Source organism: Medicago truncatula, chromosome 1, assembly GCF_003473485.1.
Source record: "Medicago truncatula cultivar Jemalong A17 chromosome 1, MtrunA17r5.0-ANR, whole genome shotgun sequence".
NCBI classification, from domain to species: Eukaryota; Viridiplantae; Streptophyta; class Magnoliopsida; order Fabales; family Fabaceae; genus Medicago; species Medicago truncatula.
The window spans coordinates 26,180,175-26,192,823 of NC_053042.1; the positions used below are offsets into that span (position 1 = coordinate 26,180,175).

Below are 12,649 nucleotides of genomic sequence, written 5' to 3' on the forward strand. Positions count from 1 at the left end.
GTTCAAGATGCTGATCGAATACTGGTGTTCTGCTGCTTAACAAGTTTGAATTTGCCCCATTCAGTGGTAAGATGATTGTTGCAGTTGGAAGGTAAATTTCGGAATGTAATGTAATGTGTAATGCAATGTAATGTGATAACATATATTTTGTTTTGAATGGAACAATAATTATCTTATTTATTCACTTTTCATAATTATTTATTCATTACGCAATTTTAATTAGTTGAATTCACGTTAGATTTAATTAGTTTTTATTATTCAAAACACGACTTTAATCAAAATTATTCCAAATGCAATTTTATTCTAAGTACCATAATGTCAAACAAAGTGCGCGACACAAAATTAAAACATAAAAAAATCCAAAAAAAATTAGGCACTAGTAGTATTTTCATTTGAAATGTGTGTTTGATCATTTCCTCGGCAGTTAACTATCGAGGTTTTCCTCGACAGTTTTGCTTCGGCAGTTAACTGCCGAAGGGAATTTAGGTAAATTACTCGTGTGGTACAGCCAATCCAAATGTGGGAACATCAATTCTCCAAAAGGAAATATATAGAAAAGTCTAATACCTATTAACAGTGCTGTCTTTTCCATGAGAACGTGGCACTCTTGCAATGATGTGCCTTGTCTATCACCATTTGAAGATTTACAGGGGTAATATTTTTATAATAGTTATAGATAAAATATGCGGGCGGGTATGGGTACCCGTGGGTGATATCTGTCTACCCCTCTCCGACCGTTTGAACCCTCACAAACCTGTATTGTTCACCCGCAGACCCGTTAACCTGTTATAACCCGTCCAAAATGGGTTTTTACATCCGATTTTTTGCAGGTTGGACTGGACCGCGGGTCTTTATCCAGCCCTAGTAACGGGTAGTTCTTTTACATTTATTTATTTATTTAGAATTTTGCTCTTTACCCAACAGTTTTTTGCTCGTTCCCAATTGAAAAGACAAAAATGTCCCTGCGTGAGTTTTGGCAGGTGACGTGATTTAGCTCACGCAGATTGGCCGATAGTTCATGCACAAAAACACGTTTTTTTTACGGTGGTCAATGCATTTTAATGATTTTTACAGGTTTTTTTTTAAGTTTTAACACGTTTTTTGACCTCATTAAATCCTAGGTTACCTTAAACCACCTATAAATATTCTCCTCCTCTTCACTATTTCTCACATTCTCTCCTCCCTTCTCTTCCTTATTCTCCTCCTCTTCACTATTTCTCACACCATTTCTCACATTCTCTCCTCCTCACTCTCCTCATTTCTCTTCCTTCTACAACAACAATGTTGTTTTTCCATCCTTGACCTTTCATAGAAAGAGGTATCTTTTAAGATTTCAAGAGGTTGTTTTGAGTTTGAGATGATTCGTGAGCAGCCTTCTTGGGGCAAAATGAAGTAGATGTAGTTTTACCCCAAGAAGGTTGGACAACCTACTTGGGGTAAAACTAAATTTGCCGATTTAGTTTTACCACAGGTAAATTTGCAGATTTAGTTTTACTAAAGGTAAATTTGACGTTCATACCAAATGTATTCAACCCTCCTTGTGTCTCCGGGGTTGAATCCTCCGGGACATTTTGATTATGTTCAAGGCCACAAAGCCTTTTTGGTGTGTCGAACTGGTAATAGGTTAGAAACTAATTTCGACACATATTTTGTAATTTTGTCCGTTATATGGCTTTTAGATTCTAAAAGAAAATGCCATTTTTATTTCGAAATGACATTTTCTTTTAGAATCTAAAAGCCATCTAACGGGCAAAATTACAAAATATGTGTCGAAATTAGTTTCTAACCTATTACCAGTTCGACACACCAAAAAGGCTTTGTGGCCTTGAACAGAATCAAAATGTCCTAGAAAAACGGAAATGTGTCAGAAACCATAATATTTCGGCATCGAAACGGCAAAAAAGGCAAATGTCAGTCATGAAGTAATCGTCGTTGGAGCCCGGAGGTGGCGAGAAGACATTTGGCTTCCTGCCAGAACCTTGACGAGTAAACCGATAATCTAACTCACGAGGGTGAGGCCTTGACGAGTAATAACCTGGAACCCACATCAGGGCCCTACTGCAATTGGAAAGTTGCTTGCACTCGAAGAGAGTTCCGAAAACAGAGAAAACATTTTCTGGAGAAATCTCGTCACTGGCTAGAGCGTCGAGAATCATCAAGAAATATTTTGCTTCGATGGAGCCATGTGAAGTTGCTATCAAAATAATTCGTTTAACTTCCCCCAGGTCGAATCTTTCATGAAATAATTGAGCTGCTCGTGATACACAAAATTCTGGATGCCCACTGTCAGAAAGACGTTAGATGAGGATTCGCTTTCCGACACAAGGCTTAGGATATGTAAGGTATGATAAACAGTTACTTGGTAAAGCCCTTAAAACTCCATGAGTTTTAGCAAGTCTCCAATGGCGAGAAGATGTTTCCCTTAAACGAAGAAAGTTCTTAACTCCAGAAGCTGCTACTCTCTCGAAGATGTTGAGCAAGTCGTCATCTGAAATGCGTTCCATTTTGTATTTCTCTTTCTATGAGAAAGGCATGCAAGGGAATATAAGAGAGTAGTGAAGAAGAGTGAACAAAGTTAGTAAAAGATTTATAGACATCAAAAAGAGAATCTGATAGGCATAAACTCTTCATGTCGCGTTGTGAAATCACCACGTGTCTAGGAAAGGGGCAAATACCTAGAAACGCTGGAAAATCGAAAGGCTCGTGGCAGTCAAGGAGTTTCAGAAGGTGGCGCATTAATGATACAGAAATGTAGAGAGTCAAAATGGAAGGGACTTAATAGGCAATGAAGGAAGGTCTAGGGTTATGAGGACCCTACCAATTGTCTGAACGAAAAGACGTGTTCCACAAGATTTTGAAGAAAGTGGTTTTTTTTAGAAGGAACATGAAAAGACCATGTCCAAAAGCAATGATGGTCATGACGTCATAAGAGTGGCGAGAGAAAAGTGTTTCTCAAAAATGTCAATTTTCTCCTCTTTTGAAGATTTTTTCGTCGAAAATGGCATTTTTGGGGGCATTTTGTTATCCTGTAATTTCGAGAGGCTCATTTAATATGGTCAACATTTGGTTGACCTTTATCTTTGCAGGAACCGAAGGCTTTCTCATTTCAATTTGAGGATTTAGACAAGATGGCAAGCCTAGAGGGCATAGTCAGAAGTTCGACAAAGCAAGGTAGAAAGAGCAATCGAGTCGAAGTCAAGCATTCAAGGCGGGAAAACATGATTTCAAGCTCAAAAGCGGTTCCCTTAGTGGGAATGTAACACTCCGTTTTCCCAACTTAAAAATTTCATAAACATTTATCAGAGTAAAACATCACATAAATGGGATATCACACTTCTTAAAACATAAAAGAGATGATTAACTAATTATCCTCATCAACATAATAGCAGCGGAATTAAATTCAACATCATTAAAAAGTCTTGGCACGCAGGCCTCATCGAAACACCTCATAAATTCAATTCAACAACTTATTCAAAGTTTAATAAATCAATATGTAAAGGAATAGAAGCATGCAATCAAAGACCCCATCCTGTTACGTATCAGAGCAACCTAAGACTCAGTGAGGAAAGGCCACTCACGACAGCAAACACAACAACCTATTCTTGATCACCTGCAAGTTACTCATACAAAGAGCAACATTTCCAAGCAGAAGGGGTGAGATTTCACAAAACAATAATATTAAGCATATAATTCAACAATTATATTTAACAACGTATAAACATCTTATTATTCATCATAGATAATAATATATCATAAATCACTTCATTAACAATTCATATGAGTAATCACAACTTCACATCTTATCATCTTCGACTCAACAAATGCAATTATGCAACTTAGACCTCTTATATGCATGTGGTACCAATACAGAGCATCAAGTCCCCATCGGTATTTGAGTATTAATATACTTCCAGGGCATCAAGCCCCCATCGGTAATTGAGCTAAAGCTCCAACGTGTTGAGTACAAAGCTCCAGGGCATCAAGCCCCCAACAATGAAATGCTAATGCATGGACTCGACCTCTTAAACATCTTAATTCGACAACCTCTTATATAATCCAATAATTTGGAACATCATCATCTTCATCAACTTAGACCAACTCATGCAATTTAGTTAAATAACAACAGCAACATAGGCAGTATACAAAAACAGCATGACATAATAATATCCATTGCAATTCAACAACATCTTAAATATTCATTCATAATTCAAGTAATGCACATAACATTATATCACATCATAATCAACATCAACACATCTTAAACAGCTTCACAGTTCATAAATAACATCATCATTAAGTCTCAATACTACCTCAAGGTTCAACTCTCAACAGCTCGTGCAACAAAGGTCGCAAAATCCTAACAAGTCACTCTGTTTTTGGGTCACTCGCGAGGCGAGAGCCTCTGCTCACCGTGGCGAGTTCAAGTCAGATTTCCAAAAGTTCATTCTACAATCCTTCCAGGTTCAATCTCATCCTACATTCTTTCCTAATCATTATTAGACATGTTCAGGCACTCAAAAGCATCTAAGGTTCAATTCAAAAGTCAAAATCACGAAATCTTGCATGCTCTCTGGTCAAGCTCGCTCGACGAGTTCATCTGCTCGCTATGGCGAGCTGCAGGGTGCAACTCGCGAGGCGGGTAAGGTTTGCTCGCGTGGCGAGCGATGATGTTCATCACTCGCCGTGGCGAGGATCATGGCTCGGAGGCGAGCGATGAATGTCGCTATGGGCAGAAGTGCAGTTTTTTTTATAAAAATCACTAACTCTCATGGTTTTAAGCCTAACATTGATTCCAGAATTCATCCTACACATTATCTAAGGTCTAGGAACAGTTTCTACATCAATCTAACAAGTTTTCACCGTTTAATCATTAGTTCTACAATTTGACCTAGTTTTCATAACCTCTTAAAACTCCTCCTAAATCATGTTAAATCTAATCATTGATTCACAGACTCAATAGAATTGCAAAGTTAGTCTCACCCTTACCTTATAGATCAAAATCGCAGCTTCCTAGGTCTTTTGTTCTTCTCTTGGCTTTTTCTCCCTTTTCTCCAAAAACGATAGTACGTATAAATGTTTTTCTAAACTAGGTTTCCCTATTTATATATCCCCCATCTATCTTATCTTATTTCTCTTTCTTCCCCAAAACTCTCTAAAATCTCAAAACAACCCCTAAACTCAATATTTATTTTATTTTCAAATCTTATTTTATTAAACAATAAAATAAGTCACAACTCCTCATAAATCACATAAAATCACCTCCAACATATAAATCATATAAATCACGCATATATTATATAAATATAATATAAACTCATCTAAATAACTTCTAGACTCAATTAAATAATTAAATAATTAAATAATTCGAAACGGGCGTTACAGGGAACGTGGGGACAAGCGGTTGTCCAAGATGGAGAAAGTGTTGATCATGAGATTAATGTTTTGCCAGTTACTTTCTTTAGGTATAAATAGGAGTTGCCAAGTCGGAAAATGGGTCGCAAATCATTTATAGAAATTCTACAACATTCAAACTACCGGAGTCTAGGGAAACGAGTTATACAGAATGTATGTAAACTGATTTGTAGACCACTTTACTTTTAATGCAATGCATTTTACTTTTCCTTTAAGTTTGTGCGTTTAAACTTTTACTCTTTCCTTTAATTTTGTTTGTTTTTACTTGCAATCTCAAACCTGTCGAGAGACAGTGCCATTTTTATTTCAAAATTCGTCCTGCTCTCTAAGTAACCTGAGTGCATCTCGTGACCTTTTTCAAAAATAACTTATTCAAAACAACTTATTTATACAAAACAACTTTTCAAAAGTTTGTTGGGATGGAGCAATTTTTATGGGAGAAGAGCATTTTACCTAAAGTATATAGGCAAAGTAATTACGGCTACTTATTTGGGGCCCCAAAAAACCATGAAAATAGAAACCATGACCAAATAAATTAAACCTAAAATTAGGATTTCAAGGCAAAATCTCAAAAAGATGGTCAGTATAAGCTTGCTCAACAAAAGGGAAGTGGTAGAAATTGAATGCCTAAATCTGCTTCCAATTTATTGAACCTCAGTACTTTGTTGTATATCATTTTGAACCCAAGACATTTTAGACTAGAATTCCACTTTACTTTGCATTATATCGTTTGGTTAGATGCACTAAAGCTATTATTTGAAGATGGTTTTGGTAACTCCAAAACTAAGCAAATTTTGTGATATCTTTGAGATTTTCTGGTATCTTGCATGCAAATTTTACAGTCACACATACAACTCATTGATACAGGAAGTGACCTGTAATTTGAAATCTAATCATCATAGCAGGCATGTAAAATCCAGCCTCATGGTTTATGTCCCCTCTTAACAATACTAATAGAATAAGAAGTATAGCTAGCCTGTGTCCAATTAAAATCTTCTCAATAGGCCATATGTCTTTTCTACTTCTAGATCAATAAATTACATGTCCAAGGTAAGATGCATATATGAACATAAATTTAACCATGATAATGCAGAAATATAGTAGAGTAAACAAGGCAATCTAGATCAATAAAATATGCTACCAATTTGTATTAAATCAAAACAATAACTTATCAAGTGATTATAGCAGATTGTTAATGTTGTATTACAGACAACGGACAAAAACTAAAGCGCCAACACTCAACAATACACACACAAAGCAGAACAATATTCAAATGAAAAGAGCATTTGACAATCAATAAGTTATGAGCATCTGACAAGATATAAATAACTTGATAGCATCGTTTATAAAACTTATGGCCGAATGCTTTGAGATAAGACTGCAAAAACAAATTAATTATTCGTTTCTCCAAAAGGAAAAGGAAGAAGGTTTTCCTTATACATTACAATCTTCTGGCAAGCCAACTCTGCCTCAACTCCAATGTCTTCACTAGTTTGGGTACTTAAATCAATCAGGGCTAGCTCCATATTTCTTTTTATGTACAATATACCACTCTTTATTCCAATCCCAATAGCACAAATAATGCGAGTTGAAGGTTTAACAACAAAGAGTTTAGCCCACGATTCCTCGACACCGAGTTCATTCAAAATCCATACATGAAAAGAAGCGGTGTTAGCGACAGTATAGACTAAAGCAACACACTGATTTAACACCCCCAAGTGTCTGTTCAACAATTCTTCCATTATGTTTGATGAGTAAGGGGGTAAATTTGTTACAGAGAACATCTCATTGCTAAAGTCAAATGACACCATATATTTTTTGTCCAACCAATGACACCATTCATTCAAGTTCACTCGAGAACTATCTTTCCAAGGAACGGGCATATGATCAACACCATCAAGTTTCCTCCAAGAGTTACTTCTAAGGCTGTATATCTCCCAAAAAGGGTCATACATCTCTATTACATCACTCTCCCAAAAAGAGGCAAGATAGTCCATCTCCCATAAAGGGTTCTCCTTTTCAGGCACACAAACCCAATTACCTTCAAAGCCTACAGGATACTTAGACCTCCGAATCACTTTATAGTCATCTCTATCACGGATGTAACCAAATCCATGAGGATGAAAATTAAGCTCAATGTTGTCGTAGGGCTGAACACTAGGAGGAATGACCTTAAATTCCCCCGTTGAAGGGTTCCACAATACAATTGTTATCTCATCGTTAATGTCTTGGTAGAGACAAAGAGTGCCATTAACACTAGTCGAGCCCAAAATTTCAATAGGATAGACATCATCTTGAAAAGGAGTTGGCCAATCTAATATAACCCTATCCTCGAGCCTCTCACCGGAAAAAATACACAGCGAGTAATGAAAGGGATACCCATTTGTCCTTTTCTTTAGGAGGAGACGTGTTTCATTGTCGTCGTCCTCATCATCTTTGGATAAGAAATTATTGTGGAACATGTTCACAAAAAAAGGGTTTTCGAATAAAAGAGACCATGATTTTTGAACGCAAGTAAATCGTGCGAGGGATTTAAGAGGCAATTTGGAGAGAATAAAGACTGCAATGTCGTCGTGTATGTGAGCACTTCTAACCTGTTTATTTGTTGTTGCAGCAGCCATCATTGGAGGAGAAACCGGACAACAAAGCACGAAGTGAGCACAATGGAAATCAAAAGACAGATTGCTGTGTTTGTACTGTCAGACCTGTTTGGATCCAAATCCTCTCCTTATTATATATAGAAAAGCAATTAAAGTGGTGAGTTTAAAAATAGAAAAAGATGATAACAACGATCTTCCACATTAATAACATGACGAAAATATTATTATTTTCTATAGAGAGAAAAGAAACTTTTATCTGTGCTCTAGATGGATGGAATGTGAAAGTGATCCTGAATGGCGCCATTATTTTTGTTAGTCAATTTCCTGAGTCTTTGCATGCATGAAATTTGAAGTTTTTTTTTTTTGTTTTTTTAAATAGTTACTTCTACTAAGGGGAGCTTTATGAAATTAGATTCTACCAAACTCATTTGCTATGGCCAGAAAGCAATTATTTAAAATTTAAAAAAATTTAAATTTTTTTTTTTTTTATGATAGTTACAAAACATTAATGTTGAGATTCTCTCTATTTAAAGTCTTCTCCATTTCTTCCATTTAAAGAGATAAAGAGACATATTTTTTTGAAAATAATTAATGATAGCTTAACCTATTGATAAGACCCACCAACCATTTTTCTAAATTAAAAAGTTATTTCAAATAGGTTTTCATAAAAGTTATTTGTGAAATATGTATTTTTGGAAGAAAAAAAAAAGTGATTTTTAGGATGTAAAATCTTTAACAATGAATATTTAAGTTAATGAATGTCTAAATAATTTTTTAACTTACAACAAATGAGGTTGAAACAACTTCTACTATTTTTAAGTAATTTTTTAAATAAAATTATTTTTAAAAATACAAAGAAAATCAATTTTTCTAATTTAAAACAAACATGAAACAACGCAAAAGAGATTCCCGTGAACTTAACCCAATCGGAAAGATACATTCTATAATATATGCATGTTCCAATCCCAACACTCTTACTTATTTATCTTAAAGTTGAATTTATATCTACTAGACTACTTAAAAAAATAAAGAAGTAATTGGTGGCTTGAATGCAAACGTGAAGAAGGAAACCACTAATTTTTCTTGTAAGGAAAGTGATTTTTTTTTTTTTTTTTTGGTATTACAAGGCTTAACAAAACAAAACGGCAAATAGAAAAGGACAAAAAAGAAAGAATAACTAGTCTCTAGAAAAGAAAATTTCAACCGCATCAATCTTGAGGAGATACACCATATCATCGGGAGGATATTGATGGCAAATGATTTCCATTTTAATAATTCAAAGAATCATGAGGGAGTAAAGAAAGGAGTCGGGTCCATGGAGAGTGATTCATGAAAATGGAAATTACTCTTCCCACTTTTGAAATTGTTAAAAAACTTACCCAATGATAGTTAATTTCCTTTTGGTTTTTTTAGCCTAGTTAATTATCGTTAGACACTTTTTAAAGCGGTCTAATCACTTTTTAAGTCGACTTAAAAAGTGATTGGACCATCAAACGGTAATTAACTACCGTTGGATACATTTTTTTTTTTATTAATTTCAAAAATGGGAAGAGTAATTTTTGTGATTCATCGCATAGCAAACAAGGGAAATACATGAAGTGTCTTCGGGTGTGGGTGGTGGTGTAAATGGGCCCGGTGTAGAGGGATGGGCTTAACGGATGAAAATTGCTCCAAGCACCACCAGTAAAAGACCGAAATTGGTGGAGGGAGAAAATGGTCGACTGCGGTGCATGAGGTGTTTCTTAGTATATCTTCTCGGTGTAAAAATATTTTACACATGCATCCAATGATGTGTTGTCTCATTATTAAATGAATAAAAAAAATATGATTTGTCATATCTCTTTAATTGATGTAGCAACACATAATTAAATGTATATGTAAAATTTGTTACATTGACAATGTATATAAATTAAACTCTTCCTAAAATATTGTTAACTAGCATGGAAACCCGTGCCAAGCACGAGCTAGACTTTCGTCAAATTTAATATATTGGATGAAGATATGGTATCATGCACATTTGTGTGGTCGTTTTGTATTCAATGAGTCAATCAACACCAGTGTTGGCTCTCCCGTACGGTCCAACGACAATACCATAGGCCGATTCAACTTTGTGGGGGAAACGATTGTTTTTCTTGGTGATAGATTACAGATGGAGAGAGTCTCATACTTGAGATAAAGAGGTCAATGTGTCAAGTGTTATTTAAAGTTCCACATTGGATGCAATAGTAAATTTTGAACAATATATAAGTGATATGACTCATATATTAATGACTTAAGGTTTAAGATAGAGATGTGGTTTCAAACTCACTTGTGTGGTTTCTTTTAATCTAACGTGATGATCAAACTCAATATAGGATCCTCCGAAACTCACAACATTATGATGTACTGTTTTTTTAGTTTTTGGAAGTTATTTGTTTAACTTTGGCTTAATTACAGTTTTGGTCATCATATTTTCACTCACTCATATAATTTGTTCCTCCATTTCAAAATCATATAGTTTTGGTCCCTCTTTTAGATTTTATAAACTTAAAGATGGTGATATGCCATGTTTAAATTAAAACTTAATGAAAGTTTTCAAATAATTATGTTGGTAAACATTATTGGATTGTATGTCATGTCATTTAAAATATGTCCATCATTGTTTTTCAGTCTTAAAATAAGAGAAAGAGACCAAAACTGAGTGATCTTAAAATGAACGGACCAATTTCACGATTTATTCAAAATAAGGGACTAAAACTGCAATTAATTCCTTAATTTTTGAATTTTAAATTTTAGTTTTTTGATGCTATTCTCTTTCTTATGATTTTTTTCATTTAACCTCTGTTATTCTCTTTCTTGTGAATTTATAAAATCTGAAACTGCTGATCATTTGTTCCTTACCTGTCACTTTGCTACTAATCTCTGGAAATGGCTTCAGCCTCTGATCCATTACTCCATCAATTGCAACTCCATTCTCTCTCTGTTTGATGTTTGTCAGAGAGGTTGGAGTTCACAATGCAAGCTTACCATCATCTCAACAATCATCTATATTCTGAATGCTATCTGGTCTTGTAGGAACTTTTTTAGATTCAAAGGTGAAAAACCAAATATGAAATCAACAATAACGCAGATTATAGCAAATGTATCTATAGTTGGCAACCTTACCAAGTTAGCTACTGGTCCTACAATTAGAGATTTCACTGTGTTAAAGGCTTTCAAAGTGAATACACATCATCCTAATGCACCTAGGATCACTGAAGTCATATGGAGCCCCCCAATATTGCATTGGATCAAGTGCACGCTGATGGAGCAGCTCTTGGCACCATCGGTCAAGCAGCTTGTGCAGGTATTTTCAGAAACTGAAATGGAGAAAGCCTTGGCTGTTTTGCAGGTATTTTCATGCTATTTTTTTTATTCAACCTCACTTATTTGAAATTCCTTCATTTTTGATCTTTGTTAGAACTTCACAATGGAAAAATGCATATATGTTTTGACAAAATACATGCTTATTTAAAATTTTAAATTGGTGTTGCAATTTTTTATTTAAGTCTAATTTTTGGTATATTAATTACTCCAAATTCTTCAAGAAACCCATAAAATTACCAGCAACGAACAATATTTCATATACTCTCACGGTCAAAGCACACGTTCCTTATTTTTTTTCCTAACCATTTCTCTCAAGTTAAAATTTCTTTTTCATCTTATTTCTTTTTCTGGTTTAGTTTCTTTATTCACATGAATGAGAGGAATAGAAACATCTCTTCATAAAATCACCGCCAGTCTATTTTTTTTACAATATTGTGACTAAGTATAACTTTATTTCGTTATGTTACCAGATTGCAGATGTAGAGAGTCTCACATTTAAGAGAGAAGTTAAATTGTCATATATGAGTGAGTATGTGGTAAGAATAATATAAGTGAGATGACTCATACATAATGCTTTAAGGTTTTAACTGAACATGTGGTGTTCGTCTCACTTTTATGGTTTCTATTAATGTAATGTGATTGTTCAACTCAGTTTATGCTCCCCTGAAAGTCACAACATTATGATAAACTATTTTATTTGTTTTAGATGCCCGTTGTTTAAAATTTTCATCTATTTTTTTAGTTAATCTTTATTATTTTATAGATTATAAAATTGTAGACGCGTAATACTGAGTTGACAAATTAAATGTTGAATGCTAGCAACATTCACTTTTGCACACTCTCTTTAGCACTCACTATTTTATTGGATGAAATCAATGTATGTCCCACCACTTTATGCGAGTTCTATTTCCAAAGTGTAGATCCGCAATGATTTAAACCAATAAGTTAGTATTAAAGAGAGTGTTCAAAAGAGAGTGGTGCTAGCACTACTCTATTAGACATTTTAAGTGTAGATGTGGTGTTAGTCTCACTTGTGTGATTGTTATTATCATAATGTGATATTTCGACCAATTGTAGGCTTCCTTTGTAGACTCAACATTATGATGAATTATTTTGTCGATTTTTGGATGTTATTTTCTATTTTTTGAAGAGTTAATTAGCTAAAAGGTCTCAATAAATATCAAGAATTTCTTTGTACCAATTTTGTTTTTTTTGAAGAATTTCATTTTTACTTCCTACAAAAATAAATCGCATATTTTAGCCCTTGTAAAATTATTCTGTCAGCATTTTTA

General features: G+C 34.5%; 1 protein-coding gene across 1 annotated transcript; it reads right to left on the reverse strand.

The window, feature by feature from the left end:
- Window positions 1–6,803: 6,803 nt before the first annotated feature.
- Window positions 6,804–8,033, reverse strand: LOC25483479 (F-box/kelch-repeat protein At3g06240). The gene has a single exon (XM_013612175.1). The coding sequence runs from the start codon at window positions 8,031–8,033 to the stop codon at window positions 6,804–6,806; it is 1,230 nt and encodes a 409-aa protein (XP_013467629.1).
- Window positions 8,034–12,649: the final 4,616 nt, after the last annotated feature.